This window comes from Mus pahari, chromosome 15, assembly GCF_900095145.1.
Source record: "Mus pahari chromosome 15, PAHARI_EIJ_v1.1, whole genome shotgun sequence".
Taxonomy (NCBI): domain Eukaryota; kingdom Metazoa; phylum Chordata; class Mammalia; order Rodentia; family Muridae; genus Mus; species Mus pahari.
The window spans coordinates 55,097,155-55,117,430 of NC_034604.1; the positions used below are offsets into that span (position 1 = coordinate 55,097,155).

The window sequence follows — 20,276 nt, forward strand, 5'->3', positions numbered from 1 at the left end:
CACTGTTAGGGGTAGAAAGCCCTTTCGCTTCTTTGCATTATTGATTAGATGCAAAAAAAAAAAAAAAATCCCAGGAGGTTTTATATATTCCCATTTTCCAAAAGAAAGTCTGAAGCTCGGGTTCCAGCAGAGCTTTGGCCCAAACTAGAAACAGGAGAAGAGAGAGCTGGAATCAGGTCTACTCTAAAGGCATGCTTGTTTATACTCCAGCTTGGAAGGGCCACGTTCATTACAAAATCCATCAGCTTCTCTTGTCTTCACAGGGTTGCAGCCCTGCCCAGGGCTTAAAAATGAGTCTTTAAAAATAGAGCTTAGAAGCACATGGACTTTTGAGCTCCACGGACTGAACTTAAATCTCTGTTTCTTCTACCTCTACCTCTGATTTCCAGAGCGAGTTCCAGGACAGCCAGGGCTACACAGAGAAACCCCGTCTTGAAAGAACAAAAAACAAAACAGAAAAAGGAACACGTATCCTCTAACTGCATGTGTGAGGCTCCGAGTACCACGGCAGAAGGTGATAACTCGTGACTTGCTAACTTCCAAGCACTATTGTTGAGTCAAGAGTTATCATTCACTGAGACCAGAGTTAGCGGGCCTTCCCTTCCAGATTGCTGAGACAGAAATTCTTGGAACTGGGTTGGCATTGTTCAGCTGGCCTCAGTGCATTGTCTGCTGATGGCCAACAGGAAGGAAGTAGCTCTAGAGAAGGCTGAGGGATGGGTTTCCAGGCCTGTTAAATACACCTCTGTGGGCAGTTGGACAGGGACTGGCAGAACCAAGTCACTCTGTCCAGTGAGCAGAAAACAGCCAGGCCTACACCTGGGCCTACATCTAAGAAGAGAAAACAGGGAATCTATAGTCTCAGGGAAGGCATAAACTTTTAGGGCCCTGGGATACAGACCCTGTTTCAAATCCATGAGCTAGATGGGAAAGGAAGTGCCCAGGAACTCTAGTGCTGGCAATGGGGGGTGGGCTCAGCACTGGGGAAACTTTGATGACATTAAGATGTCTTAGTAGCAAAGTCCTGGGGAATTATAAAAGGACCAGCAGGCAAGCATTGAGGGTTCTGCAAGACAGCCGAGCTGATGGCTTGTCAGTGACTCCTCAGGGAAAGCCGTTTGTAGTAACAGATAACCTCCACATTGGTTTGTGGGGGCATTCCTAGAATTTATGTGTGTGTATCGTTTGGTGAGCAGAGGGGGCCTTTGTTTTCTTGGGGTCCTTGAAGAGCTAAGAACAGCTAGTAGAGATGTGTGCATGTAAACCTGAATTTGTCTAGGGTATCTCTAAGATCTGAATTCTGATCTCAGAGTACTTTGAGAACTTGAAAACTTGTTAGAAATGTGAATTACCCACACCCACAAACTCAGGTGCTCAGCAGATCCCTGACCCCAGCGGCTTCACAAGATCCATAGACAACGCCATGTCTCTGCTCAAGAGTAAAGAGTTCCATCTAGTGGCCATGCATGTAACCTCACACTCAGAACTGTGACACCCTCACCCACCCAGCCAGCCGCCCACCCACCTCCACCCCTTGCAAATCTTTCTGGAGTCTCTCCAGGACGAAGCTGGTCGTGATGAGAGAAAGCAGAAGCTGCTCTCCCTCAATCTGCCTCCAGATTCCTGCCTTGCATCCCTGCCCTGTCTTCCCTTGGGGACAGAGTGACCTGAGAGTTGTAAGATGAAGTAACTCCTTTCCTCTGCAGGCTGCTTTTTTGTTGTGGCATTTTAATCACAGCAATAGAAACCCCTTTCTAGGTTCACTGCTCACAGATGGGATGCTCAAGCTAGCTCCCGATGCACCGTCTCCCTACTGGCCTCTTATAGGGTCTGTTCGCAGCAGTAAGCAATGCAGTACCAAGCCCAGGAGTAAAGCCCAGGGTGTTTTCCAGAGCACAGATCAAAACCACAACACTGGTCTTTACTTTACACATTAACATCATGTTGCTTTTCAACTATGTGGGTCTGCTTGCTCGCATAAAAATCTATCCGTTGACAAACACAAAGCAGGAAACAAGGGTCAAGTTCATTAGGCTATAATAATGTCTCAGGGGGCCAGATTGTGGAGTTTCTTTGCAACAGTCCCTGCTGGGCTTCACTTGCTTCAGATAGCCCATGTCTTGGGAAGCCCATCTCATGCCTTCTGACCAAGGTTGGGCTGCAAGCGGAGATGCAACCTAAGCCTCAAAGCAAATCCCTGGGGCTCCTCCCCTCTGGTACCTAACGGCTGCTCGGGTACCCCTCTCCCCAGGGCCATGAAGAATACCTGAAGTTCTTCCGGGTGGCTGGTGACCAGGAGCTGCAGGATGAGGAGCCGGAACTGGAGCGGCTGCGGGAACAGAGCTGCCGACTGGCCTTACTGGGTGGGCTCTGGTAGGGGCAGTGGTCAGAGCAGGGAGGGCTGACCCCTGAGTCCTCTCCTTCATCGTCCTCTTCCCCTCCCTCCTCTTCCTCCTCCTCAAGCAGGAGGCTGCTCTCGCCACTGCTGCTGCTGCTGTCCTCAAATACGGTGTCATACTCTGGGCTTTTACAGGACGCCAGGTCTTCATCCTCCAGAGCAGTCTCCAGCAGCCCAAAGTGCTTTGTGAGGCTGGCACGGATCTCATGGTCTCTTAGCTGCATGCTGTCCTTGGGAGTAGGATCACAGTTCTGGTCTGCCTCCCTCCTAGGGGCCTTTGTTTCTGGTGGCAGAGGGGCACCCTGCTGGGCCAAGTCTTCAAGGTGGACCCCGATTGGCTCCCAGGACCTCAGCACCTTCCTCTGCAGGGCAGCCTCTGGCCTGAGCACCTGGCAGTAGTCATGGTCTCCAAAGGAGCAGGAGAAGGGGCGCTTCTGGCCAGTCTGCGAGACTGGCTGGGTTGTGGTATGCTGGGTTGTGGTATGCTGCAAATGGGACAGGAGCTCGCTTCGCTCTGGGTGCCTCTTGGGCAGCTTGTGGGATGACCCTGGGGTAGCTATGAGTGGAAGATCCTCAGGGGAGGGGAGGCTGGGAGCTGTGTCTTGGCCCGGGCTGGGCTTGGTGTCTGGCTTGAAGGGGTCCTCCTCCATGGGCTTGTATGGAGGTGTGGTGGGTGGCGTGAGTCCTGCCCAGGCAAGAGGAAAAACAGGTGAGGGAAAGGCAGGTCTTCTTGGAGGACATTAAGAGTTCTGTTTGCAAGGACACACAAGATTCCTATAGGTGGATGGCACTGAATCACTAACTGGTCACCACACTGCTGCCTAAGCCCATATGTAGCCCAGAGATCCTCCTGTTCTTAGGGGCTGGCATGAGATGGAAGTCAGTGGGCATCCCTTTGGGACTTGGTAATGGCAGCTAATGTGTCTAGGTCAGAGATATCTGTTCCTGCTCTACTGACAATCATTTAAAGAGCCCTGCCTCAGGGTACCCCTGAACAGAGGAAACTGTGCCATTGGGAAAACCGACCATTTGGTGTCTCTGATGCTACTCAATCTGCCTTTGTCTTCTGGTCTTCCCAGCACACCACAGGAACGTGCTAAAAATACCCACGCCTTTCTCTCCATGCCTTCCAAAGCCTACAGAATGGGTGCCAGGCACCTCTATGCCTTGGTCCTTTGGGGACCGCTATTCCTTTCTTCCTACATCTTGCCTTTAGCTAGGACCAGCGGACCAGTAACCCTGATGTACCCTGTACTTACGTTCTTTTGTGTCTTTACTCCTATCAATTCTTCAACTAAGCACGTCCTTCTTTGTTTTCCAACGCCTGTTGGTCCATCAACCCCCCCTGGCACTCCCCCATCCTGGGCACTCCACCATTTGACCAGGCCTTGCTGACCTTCTGCCTTAATAAGCAGAAGGGAGCACATGGCTAACCATTGTCCCGAAGGCTTAGCCTGACCAGACTGGTCTTCTCCAGAGCTGATCTCAGTACCTCCTCACCTGCTGGTACCAGCAGGCGAAGGGCTGGCCCCAGGCCCTGACCCCCTTCCCAGTATGCTCCCTGTGCATCTCAATGCTAGAGTAGTTGGGGGGGGGGACTGTCAGTGATCAGTTCAAGAGGAGATGCACTCCTCCCCAGGCCATGCAGGCTCCCCACAGGGACCCCACCAGCTGAATCCCTAGCTCACCTGCTGTGCCGCAAAGCTCTACCGTCAGGGACTCCTCAAAGCTCTTCTTGCCAAGAGGGTTGCTGGTAGTGGCAGGGAGGACAGAAAGGGAAGAGGCTGGTCAGTAGGAGGGCTTCTACAGGCCCAGACTTCTGAGGGGGACCAAAAGGCACTGTGATAGACTCTGGGTCAGCCATGGAAAGAGAGAATGTGCTGAGGGGCCCCGTCCTGGCTGTTAAAGAAATTTAAGTTGCAGTTTTTGGAAGGCTCGGACAAAGTTTGATGTAGATTCCTTGATTTGTAGATTGAACAACTAAAGCCCAGAGAGGGAAGGAACTTTCTTCCAGGTCCCCCCAGCATCCTAGGCTTCCAACCCCTGACCCCAAAGAACACTCGTTAGAGTCCTGGAGATGCCAGCTCATGAAATATCTTGGCTCTCCGTCTTTCTCCTCAGCTCAGAGGCTCCCTTTCAAAACTCAACCCCCTTGAAAAGAGTCTGGATCCCGAGGGCTCAAGATGACAACAAAGGCAGGTCCTGAGGATGGGGCCAGGCTCAGGGGCTGATAACCTCCCACCCAAATGCACACATCGAAGACAAAAGCTCATGGTATAGTAGACCGATAATTTCTAAAAAATCTACCTTTGTGACAAGGCCAGCATGAGGCACCTGGGGGAGTCTGAAAAGACAAAAAAGAAAATAAGATTACACACACACACACACACACACACACACACACACACACACCAGTATAAACACTCTCCTCCTTTGGGGAGCCCTCACATTTCTGGGGGCACCAAGGACAGATGCCCTTCAAGGTGACATATGGCCTTGGTCATCTAAGGGAAGGATCGGGTGCAATTCAGATCTACCTTGCATGGCTGGGTCTCAGCCAGCAGATCTCCTCACTTTGCAGAAATAGCAGGAATGGGCCAGGCAACCCTTGCTGGCCAAACAGTGCAGCACAGGAGCCATGCATTGAGGCCAAGGCGCCAAGCCCAAGCTGTGATCCTAGATGGTTCTAGTGATGGGTTGGTCCTTCACTATCAAGCTCTGAGCCTTGGGCCTCCATTTATCTCTGTTGGTTATTTTACTTGAAACAGGGCTGCATATGTAGCCCAGACTACATATTCTCTCCTCGATCAAATTCTATCCTCCTGTCTCTGCCTCCTAAGTACTGCTAACTTTATTTATTTATTTGTTTATTTATTTATTTATTTTACCACCCCTTGCCCTTATCCAAGCATGGATAAGACCTTTTGTTCTCTGTCCATTAAGCAGTGCTTTGATATGCATGATGAAAATCTTGAAGAAGACCAGGTGTTTTCCTGAAGGTCTGCCAAGTTGTACAGAAAGGGCAGTGGACCACCAGATCCTACCTCATTCCATACACAAGACTGAGTGCTCTTAGACCCCAGTGGAGATACTATGTCCACCCCACCCTCTCTGGTGGACCACAGAATACCTCTGGTAGGGGGCTGTGGGCAGCTTGGATCTTCATCTGTGTCCCCGCACCCACTCTCACAGGGGCTTTCCAGGGCGGGGATCTGGGATCCCTGGGGGAGCTGCCGGCCTTGACTATTGTCTGTGAGGCTGCTCAGGTCTTCCTCCAGGTCGTGGGTCTCTGGATCCAGGCACATCGAGGGCAGAGCACCTAGGGGCTCATCGGTGAATGTCAGCCAGGGTCCCAGCTCTGGATTCAGTCTCCTGGAGCGCCTCACGGGGCACACAGAGCTGTCCATCTTCCTCCCTAGTTTGGTCCACGGCAGGCCACGACCTGGTCTCTTCCTGCCCCACTCCTCTTCTTCCTCTTCTTTTTCTTCTTCCTCTTCTTCTTCCTCCTCCTCCTCTTCATCTTCCTCCCGCTTTTGCCTTGTAGGCTTGTTAACATCCCGTTTCACCTCCAGCCTCAGAGGACGCAGGCTGGGTCTTGGCCCGGTGCTCTTGGAGGAAGCAGTGATCCTTACCTCTTCTGCCATGGCAGAGTGGGCAGGGGAGGCCTGACTGTCCTTGGGGGGCCTGGGTCTGGACTGAGGTGTGAGGGAAGCATAGACAGGTATGGCCAGGCGGTAGGGCTTGCTAACATCACAGAGGATATCTTGGGCCAGGAGTTCCCTTAGGATGGAGAACTCAGTCCAGAAGGCTTTGGGGGGATGCCGGGATCGGGGTTGAACCTGCCTGGAGAGGCTGCTGCAGGACTGGGGGATTGGCTCTGGGGCGTGTTGGGGCAGCTTCCTCTGAGGCAGACAGTAGGTATGCATGTAGCGAATGAGCTGTACCATGGCCCTCACATCCTCCTCAGGAGCCTGGGCACTGTTGGGGCTGGCTGTGTCCTGTGCTAGGGAGTCTTGGGGAGAGGCTGGAGTCAGCCAGGGGCTTGGGCAATCCTCTCCCACCTCCTCCTCCTCCTCCTCCTCCTCCTCCTCCTTGGAGAGGAGCTGAGGGCTCAGGTGCGGAGCTGGGGAGTGGGCTTTCACTCTGGGACAGGGCAGCACCGAAGTGAGGTGCTTATGCAGTTCTGTACAAGGCCGGCTCTGAGCCCGCAGTGTGGGGGTCTTCTTGTCCTGGGTGCCATCCACCTGGAGAAGGAAATAAGCCAGAGTGAGCAGGAAGGGGCACAATACTTCTCCCCCAGCCTGCTCTAGGAAGTACCCAGAAGATCCAGCATCTCTCTCAGGATCGTAGGAATGGCCTGTTCCTTCACTCTATCCCTAGACCCCAGCAGGGCTGGCATCTGGCAAATTGAGTTGAGGAAGGAAGAGATGGCCAGACTTCTCCAGGGCTCCCAGCCGCAGAGCCACTGTAGACCCTTCTAGACATCCACCTAAGCTTTCTCTGGTCCGCCAAGAAATAGGGTCAGGAGAGGTATGGGTGTCACCTTTTGTGTACAAGGTTCTACAGTGGCCAGAGGCTCCTCCTCAGAAATCCCGAAGCCCTACTATGATCTGGACTGTGGCCTCCAAAGCCAGATGTTCCCCATTAGCTCATGAGCCGCAAAGGAGTCCACACCTTCCCGTCTCTGCTCTAATACGTGTCAAGATGTGTGTCAATGTCTCACAGCTCAAAACACTCAAGTGTGGGAAAGTACAGAGCTCTTGTTTAGAGGCTCAAACTATGCTGGTTTCAAGGAGTAGTGACTGGGATTCTGGCTCAGCCAGAGCTGTGAAGGAAGGGGGGAGAGAGAGAGAGAGAGAGAGAGAGAGAGAGAGAGAGAGAGAGAGAGAGAGAGAGAGAGAGAGAGAGAGAGAGAGAGAGAGAGAGAGAGAGAGAGAGAGAGAGAGACACTGGTGTAAACTGAATCTGCCACTCGTGGCCACAGCTGACAGCCACCTAGGGACTCAGGTTACTTCTGGGCATATGTGGAAATACCTTGACACAAGGCCGCTGACTTCGGGAACTGAGGCTGGTCTGGGACCAGGTGGCCCCGTCCTTCAGGGCGTCAGAGCTTGCTGTTGGGGAGGACGTGGCCAGGAGGAGCTTCTGTAGCTGGGAAGAGGCAGAGGGGAAAAAACTAGGGCCAGGCACACTCAGAGACCCAGGGCACCAAATGCCAGCTGACCACGCCCTGGCCAGGAAACAGATAGCTGTCTACCAAACTCCCAACTACTACTACCTCCTTGTTAGTACAGTCAGTGACCCAAGGGAGCAAGTATGGGTGATGCCTGCTCAGTCTACTGTGAGAGTCAGTTAACTCCATAGGCCTGTAATAGATACATGTGTATACATATGTAGATGTACCAATGGAGAGGCTATAAACCAAAAGGATGCTTGAGATGGGGTCCAGCTGACTTCCTCCTTGTCCGTGGCATTTAAGAATGCATTTCTTTAATTAAGTACATAGTACTCACATAACACACACATGGGTGTGTATGTGTGTGTGTGTGTGTGTGTGTGCATATGTGTGTGTGTGTGTGTAATTCTAAAAGGTAGACAATTAAAAGCAAGTCTCCTGGCCAGGCGGTGGTGGTGCACGCCTTTAATCCCAGCACTCAAGAGGCAAAGGCAGGTGGATCTCTGTGAGTTCGAGGCCAGCCTGGACTACAGAGCAGGACAGCCAGGGCTACAACACAGAGAAATCCTGTCTAGGAAAAAATAAAAGCAAAAGCAAGTCCCCTTCGTTCTCAAGGGCCTTTGTCCTTCCCAGATGCAACTGACACTATTTTCCTATAAGCCTTCACGAGATGGGCTTCAATCCTAATATATAATCATACAAGAATATATCCAAGGTATACGCTACCTTCAACCCAATCAGCTGTTTGCATACAAGTAAAAGAATGCCAACCTGTAGTTTGTCTTTTCTTCAACTATTTTTGTGTTTGGGGGGGGGAGTGAGGGGGGGTCAGGTCACATGTAGCCCAGGCTATCCTCAAACGATGTCGTTAAGGATGATTCGAATGCCTGACCTTCCTGTCTCTCCCTCTCAAGTGCTGAGAGTTCAGGGATGCAACTCCACACCCAGGTTTATGGGTTTCATAATGTGCCAGACAAGCAAGTATTTTACCGACTGAGCTCCCCCCCCCCCGCCAGCCCTCAGATAACTTTAAAAATAATAAAGATGGCTGAAGCTTCCCAGCTTCCGGGCCCTGCTGGCACGTGCATAGTTCATCTACCCTGAGAGCAAAGAGACTGAAGAAAAAAAATATCTTCAGGCTCCGCCACAGCCAAGGTGAGAACAAGGTGAGAGGTACCCTGGGATCGTTCTATGGCACCAAGTGTTTCCTGGGGGAACACGTCTTCCCAGCACCCCCAACAGAGAGCACCAAAGGTCAGATAGAGAAAGGCCACACCCTACACCCAAGTGACTGAGGACCCCTGACACCTTATCTACAGTGTGTGTGTGTGTGTGTGTGTGTGTGTGCGCGCGCGCGCGTGAACACACACACACACACACACACACACACACACACACACACACACACGCCACTTTCTGACTTTGGATCCTGGGCTAGAGGGAAGAGATCTGGTTCTAGTCTACCTCAGCCCCATCCAGGTCACGCCCTGAACAATCTATTTCCTTCTCTGCACGGACACAGGATGAGGGCAGGAGAGAGACACCAAGAATAAATCAGTCAATCAATCATCAATCAGTTACTGGATCTGAGACTTTAAAACAAAACAACAAAACAAAACAAAAGGCCTCTGAGAGTTCAACAGACACTGCTGACTTCAGGATTTGTACAGATTTGTAGAGGTTCACAGGTCTTCTAGATTCACAGGCCAGGCCTCTGGAATCTAAGGCAAGGCCTACAGTCTGCTTGGCTTCTCTGGGCCCCTCTAGAACTATCAGTATGTCGGGAGACTTGACCTTCAGTCCTACTGCCCATAAGCTAACACAGTGAGGGGGAAACACTCAGGCAGAACTGAAGGCTCAGGACTAAGCCAGCCTTTGACCAGCAGGGGCTGCTCTTTCCCTGCACAAGGTCTCCTGCCGCAGCCTGGTGCAGCAAGCATGGAGAATTCTTACTACTGATGGCCTTGTCGGGGCTGAGTCAGCCAGTGTGTCCTCGGTGGGTCTGTATGTTAGGCAATGTGCTAAACGCTCCCTAGGTATTACCCACTGTAATCCTCTCAACAGCCTTTGACCCAGGCCCTGTGATCCACTCCCATGGATCAGAAAGCTGAGTCAGAGAGAGGCTAAGAGAAAGTGTGTGTCCAAGGACCCACAGGCTCTCACGAGGAGAGTTGGGGTTCAAATCTAAGAGACCTCTTCCAGTCTGGAAGGATGCAGGACCCCACAGGAAGGAGCCGCATTATGATATTGAACACAATCTGGGCAGGGACACAGTAGACACTTGGTAAAAGTCCCCTCAATGCTCTGGGGCCTCAAAGGCAGCAGAAGGGAAGCCTCAGGGCCCTACCACACAAGTACACATGGGGTCTAACTTGGTTGCCATACCAACTTATGAGACCCACGCCCTAGGCCCTCGTTTCCCCAGAGCAGGACACGATGCTTAACAAGGGCCTTTCCAGGATCTGAGAGCCCTCCCAGCTCTGACCGGCTCTAAACCTCCCAGAAGCTCCAAAACTCCAGAGAAAGGAAGCAGCTCACAGAGTTGACTCCGCGTGCCTGGGCTTTGACATCCTCAGCTAGAGCCCACAGCAAGTATCTATTATGGGAGGTCCAGACTCTCATAAGGACAGTCAGAGCTGGTATCTTCTCCTCTTATTTCTTCACAGACTCCACACACACACACACACACACACACACACACACACACACACACTTAACTTGTATGGGTTAGTGTGAATACTGGTCCAATGTCTTTGAAGCATAACCTAAAAGGATCTATTTGAAATGGAAGGCATGTATTCTCAGACCTAGAAATTCTATTTTCTAGAACCTGGATCTACTTACATGGGGGCAACTGATGACTATCGTGCCGTGTGTGACAACAGGGCAGGTGACAATGGATGTCCATCAGGAGGGGAATGATTAAAGGCTGGGACATCCTTACCTGGAAGGCCTACATAGTCAACAAGGAGATGGAGCTCCACACTCTCATCTGAAGGGTTTCCAGGACACACACACACACACACACACACACACACCCCGCAGGGAGGAAGCAAGGTGATGAACAGGCTATAAGGCAGGCTCTGTTGTTTTTGTAGTTAAAAAAAAAAAAGGTGAAGAGGAAAGGCATGTAACAGATCAGTAACCATGGTTACCTCTGGGAAAGAAGGCAATTGTGAGAGGGCTCAGAGGGTTTGCTTTTACTGTCCACGTTTCCGATACCTGCTTGGGTTTTTATCCTACGTGTGTTATCTTTGTGAAAATGTTTGTGTGTGGTTTTAATGTTTAAAAGAAACCGAGAATGAAGTCTAATTTCACGGCCCAGGAAGGAAGGCTAAGGTCCAGGGAGTCCTCACACCACAGGCTCTGATGCTCAGGGCCCTGACTGAGCTCGAACTCACAGCCCAGCTCTCACCGGCCTGCAGTCTGACATCGGCCCCAGGCCACAGTCCTCACCAGTGAAAGCTCGTCCACGTCAGACGCTGGGGACAGAAGCCTCTCCAGGGTGGGGCTGGGGGGTGCAGATAAGGGAGCAGGTGAAGCTGGGGTGCGGGATGGTGTGTTGCCTTCATCCAGTTCTGGGAAGGCAGCCAGCCCCACGTCGTCTTCGGGGATGTCATCCAGGGTCTTCGTAAGCGCAGCCAAGAGGGCTTCATTCTCACTATCAATCTGGATGGAAGAAACAAAGAAGGGGAGAGGAGAGGGTTAGGCACTGTGGGGGGACCCAGCTGCCTACCCCGACGAACCACAGCCACCAGCCCCTGAGCCCAAGAAATCTGTTCCATATTTCTAGAATACTCAGTAAATAGGTTGTCAGCTCCAGGAACCACAGAATTTGATAAGCAGGCTATGGGAAGGGCCTCGCCTGAAGACCCAGTCCTGGCTCTGCTGCTCACTGAGCTGTGACCTAGGCAGAAGGAAGCCTATTTAGAGATACCTGCCTCTTCCATCAAAGACTCAAGCTTCTCTTCATCCTTGGTAGGAGGGTCCCAGCCCCTTGAACCTTGGGGCCCACACAGAGTAGAGACTGGATATCCTAGGGCTCAATGGGGGCAGTGATAACTAGAGTGATGAAAAAAATAGCTTGGACTTCCCATGGAATCCTTGGGTTTGCTCTCTTTGCTCCCTTGGGTAGAGGGAGTGGGTGCTATAGTTAGGAGCTTGAGCTCTGGAGCTGCCGACTCACAAAGGCCACACTTACCAACTGTGAGTTCTTAAGGGCAAGTTGGTCCTCCCCTGCCAGATGGGATAATAGACAGGACCCACACCAAGGAATTCTTGTTGAACATGAGCAGGTGACTGCAGGTGCTTGGAAAACAGTACCTGACACAAAGCAAGCGCTTACTACTTGCTATGCTATACTTACTAACTCCGCTACCACCATCTCAGAGACAATGATGAGAACCAGTGCCCACCCCACTTCTTCCCTTCCCTTCCCTTCCCTTCCCTTCCCTTCCCTTCCCTTCCCTTCCCTTCCCTTCCCTTCCCATCCCATCCCATCCCATCCATCCCATCCCATCCCATCCCATCCCAGGATGAATTGCATCTGGCTTTGTGTTGGACAATGACCATTCAGCAGAGTAAGACCACCATAGTCCCTACCCTTCTAGAACTTGACTCTTTGTGAAGAGTTGAGCGAGACAAGAGAACAAGTGAGTGCATCTCTGAGCTTGAGAGAGACTTGGGGAAGACAGAGGTGCCTGGGAGAGGAAAAAAGAACAAGATTGCAGGCTGCCTAGAGTGGTCAGTGGCTGATTCTTAAACTTCAGTAGCCAAGCAAAGGACTAAGAAAACAAGGCTTGGGCCAAGGGGACACCCAGGGTAAAAACCTTGGTCTTGAGAGGGACTGGAAGGCTGTCAATAGCACCTCGGAGCTCACATAACACCACCGTGCTGGGAGCATGGTTCTAATCTCCATTTGGCAAAGAAAACTGATCACCCAGAAAGTATCAGGCAAAGCCAGGGCTTGGACCACATGGCTATACACAAATAAATCAGGGCTCTGCTTCTCCGTTGCCTGCAACCACTGAGGTGCCCAGCCCCTCAAGCCCCCAAGCTCTAGGTTGGGAGCATAGACCAAACTGCTAGGTTAGGCCAAGCACCCCCATCAGTAACCCTGAGTCCCTGGGTCTGCACTAGCAGAAGCTCAAGCTATCACATGGTCCCTTCCAAGGCACGCTTTCCCATCCCAGATCCAGCTGTTCATCCTTTCTTCAGGAAGTTCATCTGAAATACACATCTCGTGATGGCCTTTTGGCTGCACTAAATCTGTCCCAGGCTGCAACCTTCCAGTTGGAGCGGCAGCAGCTGAGTAACTCAATCGGGGACTCGGGGAGAGGAGAATAAATGCGTTTGTAATTTTTAGAACAGAGCTAAGAATAAAAAAACAAAAAAAAAAGTCAGAAGTTGTTAGTGGGTCTGAGCCAGGGCTTTGTGGACTGTGGGTCTAGAAAGCGATGAGGTCTCCCGTGGCTGCCCCTACCTGCAAGACTCCCCCAGTCTCCAGGCAAGACTCACTCTGCTCCATTTCTCTAACAGCTTCCTAGCTCTGATGGGGAATTAAGATCCTGGGACTGGGGACCCAGGGAGATTTGAGCGACGGCCACATAAAGCTCTGCCACTACCACCAGGGTGGCCTTGGGCAAGGTGGTTCCTTCCACTGAACTTACTACACAAGGTGAGGGTGTAACAACAGGACCATTCCTTGTTCCAAGCTTGGCTGTGGGAAGCAACGAAATTGCTGAACAAAGACAAGGGGCAAGAGGGTGACTGGCCAACTTCAGTTTCTCAGGTTCTAGCGAAGTCACTCAGAATGATGTCATTAGTGCTAGGTGGAATGAGAATTCCCAGGGTGCCATAAATTATCACATAGAGCAAAACTGTAAGGGCGTTTAGGGTCATCCAGTGGCCACGGGTGCCAAACAAGCCACATGAGTGTTCCCAGCTCACCTGCGGCATGGATGACTTCATGCCAGAGTCCTGGGGACGCATGGCTCTAGGCCACAGCCTCTGCCAGTCACAGCTGGTGTTTCTTGGGAAGCCTACCTGCCATTCTTTCCACATGTGGGCTGAAGTCTCAGAACAAAGACCTAGCAAAGCCACATAGCAAGCCAGGGCACGGCCAAGGATGAGAGAACCCTAACTTACAGAGCACAGGCCTGGGTGGGGATGAGCACCAAATGGCAGAGACCACGATGAGGTTGGGTGTAACCTACACTGATGGGCAGAATAGGTCTGGGATGGCTGGGTGAGGCTGGGAGAAGGGCCACCTTATCCACACACTGCCATGGCTCTTTCCAGGTCTCCTGGCTGCCCTGGAGGCGCCTCTGGATATCACTGGAGCTAGCCACTGCATCCTGCCTGGACCCATTAGCTTGTTCCCCTGCTCAGCTTAGAAATGGAGTGAAAATTAATGGCGAGTTAATCAGCTGAGAAAGGGGATATTAATAGACTTGCCCCGCCCCCAGCCTTCCCAGGCTCATCTCAAGCTAGAGGAAAAGGAGCCTCGGAGAAACCTTAATGAAATACTGCATTTGGGGATTGGAGTGGCATGAAGGAGAGCCACAAGAGCACATAGACAGAGATCCTCGCCCGTTCAGGAGGCCTCCACAAGTCTGGAGGTACTCAGGAAGTCACCCACGCCCCAGCATGCCCTTCTGAGAGAACCCGTGAATTCCCAGCATCTGTAAGGACTGGTAACTTTCTTCCTCCATTCTTAACACACCAAGAAACAGTGCTACACATTCCATGTTCCTTCTTCATTCCTCACAAGGGGAAACTGAGGTCCTCCAAAAGGGAACTTGCCAAGGCCCCCTTGGCACAAAAATAGCCAAACACCTGCTTACTCCAGACCATCCAACTAAGTGCCTGTCATATCCTGGCCCAAAGACTTTGGAACATTCAGAAGATGGAAAGCAATGCCCGTGTCCCCAGATCCTCTCTTAGCTTGTTCCTGTAGCAAGCCCTGTAGCCACGGGGGGCTGTTAGATGGTCAGAAAAGGACTCTGACACAATGCTCGATGCTCCATGTTCCATGGCGCCCACTGGCAGGAGGAAAGCTGCCTGACTTAATGGCAGAAAGAGGACCAGAACCAGTGGGCCCTGGGCCTCTCCACTCAAGATGCTGGAAGAGCTCCTGTTTGGTCCTTGAGAGCTCCTTGGACCTACTAATTGAACCATTACCATATGCAAGGGCTTCAGAAATGAGTCAACCTCCATCTTCAGGGAGAACATAGAGAGAAGATGGGTGTCCATGAGCAGAAGTGATCAAATGCCTCAGGAGACGCAGCCCATGACTCTGCTTGCGTGACTATTATTTATTTGGGGCGGACACAATGCTAGACACAGACAAGGTAAAGCCCTGAGGTACTATATGCACAACAGTGACACAGCCCTTGAGTTCAAGAAGGGACAGAGGGATGTCACACAGACAATGACGACAACAGTCTCTACACACATCTTTACCTGTACAGCAGCTGCATTTATGTGTCATGGGGACAAGGGCGTGCAGCAGAGAGCTACTGGTGTAAGAGCTCAGCCCACTGTGAGCTAACTGCTCTGAATCCATGTCACCCAGGGCAGGGCTTCTCCAGGGGCCTGCTGAGGCTCTAGCTTGGAGTAGGTACAGGGGCTTGTACAGTCTCCAGGGGATGGACTCCAGTGGCAGTCTGGCCCCACTTGTCCATTAGCTCTCTGCAATCTGAAAGCGGTTTTTTTTTTTTTTTTTTTTTTTTTTTTTTGTTTTTTTCCTGTCTTAGATGAATCACTGGCCCCTAAGAGGGAGGGAGCAACATTACTTTGGCACTGTATATTAAGTTTTGTTTTTTAATGGAGAGGGCTGGTGAGGCCGTTCGTTGGTAAAGCGGTTGCCTTGCAAGCAAGAGAACTGAGATTAAGGCTCGGAACCTGTGTTAAAAATACAAAGCCATGAGTGGCAGTGCGAGCTTGCCATTCCAAGGTTAAGGAAGAAGAGACCGGTGAGCTCCAGGCCAGGGACAGAGTCCGTCTCAAAAGGGAAGACATGCTGGAGGTAGTGCTGTGTGTCCTTGATGCCAGCACTTGGGAGGCAGGGGCAATGGACCTCTGCGGGAATACACGATGAGACCCTTTCTCAAAACCAAACACAGGCAGAAAGCAAGGTGGCTGGTGACTGAGGAATGACACAGAGGTTGTCCTCCGGCTTCCACAGACACGAACAGAGAAAGACAGAGACAGAGAGACAGATAGGGAGACAGAGATGGAGAGACAGCAAGAAAGAGACAGAATCAGAGAGATCCTGAGAGACAGACAGACAGACAGACAGACAGACAGAGGCAGAGAGATCCTGCATGGCCAGGACCCAGCTCTCACAGGATTGGCAAAGGGGTTCCACACGGTAGTGTAGGTTGTGGGCTCCTAAGCCAGAGCCTTTGCCCTGACCCTTCCCAGCTGTGTGACCTTGAAGTAGTCACTTCAGCTTTCTGGGCACCTATACAGTTCAATAATAACATGCAACCTACAGGTTAGAATAGTCTCAAGGAAAATCCATACTCTCTACCATGATGCACAAGACTCTGTGGTGAGTTCCAGGACAGCCAGGGCTACACAGAGAAACCCTGTCTTGAAAAACCAACCAACCAACCAACCAAACAAACAAAAAAAACAAACCAAAACTCTGTGGTGAGACCCCGATGACCTGTCAGTCACCCACACTTCCTTCCCAGCCCCGTAAGCACACAGCAGCTGCTCCAGGGTCACAGTTTCTACCCTTCGATGCCCTACACCCAGCTAAATGCAAGAGGCTTTTCCTGACACCACTCTGCAGGCATTCTCTGCCGTGTGCCCTGGCAGTCCTAGCGGCTGGTTTATGGGTTTGCTAATCTAGGAATATCTCCCTCCATGCTGAGTCTCCTGATGACCTCAGCCCCTGACACACAGGGAACTCGACAGGCTGCTCTGGAAGGACAGACAAGCTCCATCTGCAGGACTATCTGAGACAACACAATGACATGCGAGCCCTGCACGTGCACAGTACGGCGTTGCTGCCTGACTGGTACAGAGGCACGCTCAGCCTAAGCGCCTGCCCCTACCGGAAAGACGATTTTGGGAAGACACCAGTGAGTCCAAAGGCTCCATCACCTATCTTCAATGTGGGGAGTTTTATTTCCTCTGTGACCACTGTACCCCTCCCCCTCAACGCACATAAACAAATGTGTGTAGAACTTGCTTTATTCTGAAGAGTGCCCTAGACAGTTCATGCTACTATTCAACTGAAGAGGCCTTCTTTTTTTCCTTTCTTTCTTTCTTTCTTTCTTTCTTTCTTTCTTTCTTTCTTTCTTTCTTTCTTTCTTTCTTTCTTTCTTTCTTTCTTTCTTTCTGATATTTTCTTTATTTANATTTCAAATGTTATTCCCTTTCCTGGTTTCCCCTCCGGAAAAACACCCTTCCCCTGTCCCCTCCCCCCTCCCCCTGCTCACCCACCCACCCACTCCTGCTTCCTGGCTCTGGCATTCTCCCACACTGGAGCATAGAGCCTTCACAGGACCAAGGGCCTCTCCCCTATTGATGTCCGACTAGGCCATCCTCTGCTACATATGCAGCTGAAGCCATGAGTCCCACCATGTATACTTTTTGATTGGTGGTTTAGTCCCTGGGAGCTCTGGAGGTACTGGTTGGTTCATATTGTTGTTCCTCCTATGGGGCTGCAAACCCCTTCAGCTCCCTGGATCCTTTCTCTAGCTCCTCCATGGGGGGACCCTGTGCTCAGTCCAATGGATGGCTGTGAGCATCCACTTCTGTGTTTGTCAGGCTCTGGCAGAGCTTCTCAGGAGACAGCTCTATCGGGCTCCTGTCAGCAAGCACTTGTTGGCATCTACAACAGTGTCTGGGTTTGGTGATTGTAAATGGGATGGAAGGAATGTGCCAGGGGATGAACACCCAAGCCACTGGAGCTGAGCCAACTCTGCAGAATGGCTCTGGGCACTGGTTTGGTTGCACCTCTGGGTGCCCCTTCTAGTGAGAGTTGCTGAGAGGATGGAGTGAGGCTGTGCATACATGCAAACCCAGGACAGCAGAGATGCTCAATACCCCAAGCTCCGCACTGGAGTCCTCACCACCAAGTTACGGCTCAGGAAGCGGGCTGGACTTGTATAGCTGAATGCAGTTGCTAAGATTCACTTCTTTATAATGTATTTAGGTGTATGTGTCCATACACGTGTGTGCAGTGTCTGCAGAAGCCAGAAGAGAGGGTCACATCCCCTGAAGCTAGAGTTACAAGTGGTTGTGAGCTGTCCGACATGGGTGCTGAGAACCAAACTTGAGTCTTCTTCTGGAAGGGCAGCGATCTCTTAACTGCTGGCCCATTTCCCTAGCTCCTGGCTTTTGTCTTTTGAGATAAGAATTCACTCATGGAAGGAAGCCCAGGCTGGCTTCAAACTCATGGCCATCTTCCTTGTCTCAGCACCCCTGGTACTGGAATTGGCAAGCATGAATCAACGATGCCCGGCTCGGAGTCTAAGACTGATTCGGCTACCGAGGAAGTGACTCGCCTAACTGCTCCAAGCCTCAGTTTCCCCATTTATAAACCCAAGAAGTAGTTGACACCTGACTCACAGGAAAGGGGGTGAAGAAATAATGTGGGCACAGAGGACTAAGAACCCCCTGACCGCCAGAAGAGCTTGCTTCCCCCTGTGAGGCACAGAAGGGGCAGCTTATTTCAGACCCCACTTTCTAGAGATGGCAAAACAGGCCAGGCACCGGAGCTAGAGCTGGTCTAAGCCTGATATAGATCCAGAGAGGGAAACAGGATCCAAGAACCTGCATAGGTTTGACCAAGCATAGAAGGCGGAGACTGGGGAGTCGACACAGGGTAGGGCCGGTGAGAGTCGGGGCTCACCTGGAAGAGCTCGGAGTCATCGGGGCTGTACTGGCTGGGCTCTGTCTCTGAGGTCTCCGGGCACCACTGCAGCTCCCCAAAGCACGTGGCTGAGTCAAAGTCACCGGCGTCCAGCTGGGAGAGGTCAAGCTCTGGCAAGTCAGCACACAGCTGTTCCTCTCCAGAGTCCCCACCCTGAGGAGACAGGAAGGGAAAGAGGTGGTCAGAGCTGAGTTTGGCCATACCCAGCCGGGAACCTGCTTATTCATGAACTGTACATCAGGATCTTATACGAAGACCCAAATTTACCAGGTAGCCAAGAATCGTAAAGATTTGCCCTATTCCTTGAAACTGCTAAGCCTACTGGAAGATAGGGTGGGCCCGAGGCACGAAACTCTGCTTCTCTCCTTTCCCTTTGTCCTGCTGCACATCTCTCAAGGCCCTGACCACATAGTATGTCTCTCTAGGACTTTGTTGGAGTCTTTTTGAGAGCTTGAAAATAGTTGCCATTTTACATGTAGGCCCATTACCTGAAAAGCATTGCTGCAAAGCTAATGTCCCGTATACATTAATCCCAGAACAGAACAAAGATAGTAATAATAATGACACAAAGTGAGTGATTCCCAAGTTTTTGTAAAACACCTAACTTCACAGGCGTGGTGTTGGTGGTAGTGGGGTTCTTTATAATATCTAAAGTATAGAAGACCACCCATCAGAGGATAGGTTGAAATAAAGCCATGACACAGCTCGATTACAGAATGCATCAGTGTTGCCGAAAAGGACGAGGCAGCTCTGTGAAGATGTGGCAAAGAAAAGCTAAGTCACAGAATAGTCCCGAGCCGCAGGCTATCCACAGTCCACATGTGTGTTGGGAGGAAACGGTAACCAAGCTGACAGCTTCTCCGTTTGGGATAATATCCATGTAAGCTCACAGGAAGAGGATGACAGAGCCCCTCACCCACCTGCAGTGAGGGCAGGGACTCTGAGTAGCGGCAGTATTCTGACCAGTGGCTCTCAAAGCAGCAGGGCCAGCTGCATCCCCATCTCCTGGGGATTTACTATTATTGTAGACACTCGGGCCAGCCCACCTCTGCTGAGTCAGAAGCTGCTGACTTCCTCCTCTACTACCCAAGGGTACCCGTCACCAATTATAGGACTGCCCCAAAGATTCAGAAACTGTTGAGGTGGGGAGATGGCACTGTAGTGGGCGGGTTGTCACAGATTTGAGGAAGCAGCTGAGGCCTGGCCTCATCCCCTCATCCGCCATGAGTCTGTTAGGGAAGGCCCTTCGCAGGACCCTCTGTAACCCAACGGTCTCACCTTTGAAATGGGCACAGCATCGGTACCTGCCTTACGGGCTCAAGAGCAATTGAGTCGATGTTACAGTCGGGTCCACCGAGTGCTCAATAAATGTCGGTTAAGGGTAATGACCTCAGAGAAAGGTGACGGTCGTAATGAAAGTAGCATCGTTCTGTGGCAGATGGAAGGGAAGGGTCTCAGCAACCCCCAAAGCAAATACGACACAGGAGAAATTGGCTTTTCCAGGGCCTTTTCCTTAATTGTTCCCACTTACCAGGCCTCATAAATTATGAATAAATGTGTATAATTAGCTCAACTTGAAACAGGAAAAGGGCTTTTACCCAAATTTGGGTCAAATATCTTAATTGGCATTTTGCAAGAATCCTGCCTATATGGGCAGCACGGGGACCAGGCCTCGGTGCGCATGGCCATCACCCGCTGAGTCTCAGACCAAGTAGCACTGTGCCGGCAAATGTGTTCCGGGGACGGGTCCCCACCATCCCTGCTCTCCATCGTCTCCAGTACACGGATGCCCAGTATCCCTAAGTAAT

At 51.4% G+C, this 20,276-nt stretch overlaps 1 protein-coding gene across 1 annotated transcript in view; it reads right to left on the minus strand.

Annotated features, from left to right (window-relative positions):
- Positions 1-20,276, minus strand: part of Ppargc1b (PPARG coactivator 1 beta) — a 109,433-nt gene that overhangs the window by 13,977 nt on the left and 75,180 nt on the right. The window contains exons 2-8 of the mRNA XM_029546822.1: positions 18,448-18,621; positions 11,031-11,243; positions 7,433-7,549; positions 5,529-6,642; positions 4,706-4,742; positions 4,087-4,148; positions 2,267-3,083 (exon numbers count right to left, since the gene is read on the minus strand). Coding sequence (XP_029402682.1) covers positions 2,267-3,083; positions 4,087-4,148; positions 4,706-4,742; positions 5,529-6,642; positions 7,433-7,549; positions 11,031-11,243; positions 18,448-18,621 — 2,534 coding nt within the window. The remainder of the gene's footprint in view (positions 1-2,266; positions 3,084-4,086; positions 4,149-4,705; positions 4,743-5,528; positions 6,643-7,432; positions 7,550-11,030; positions 11,244-18,447; positions 18,622-20,276) is intronic.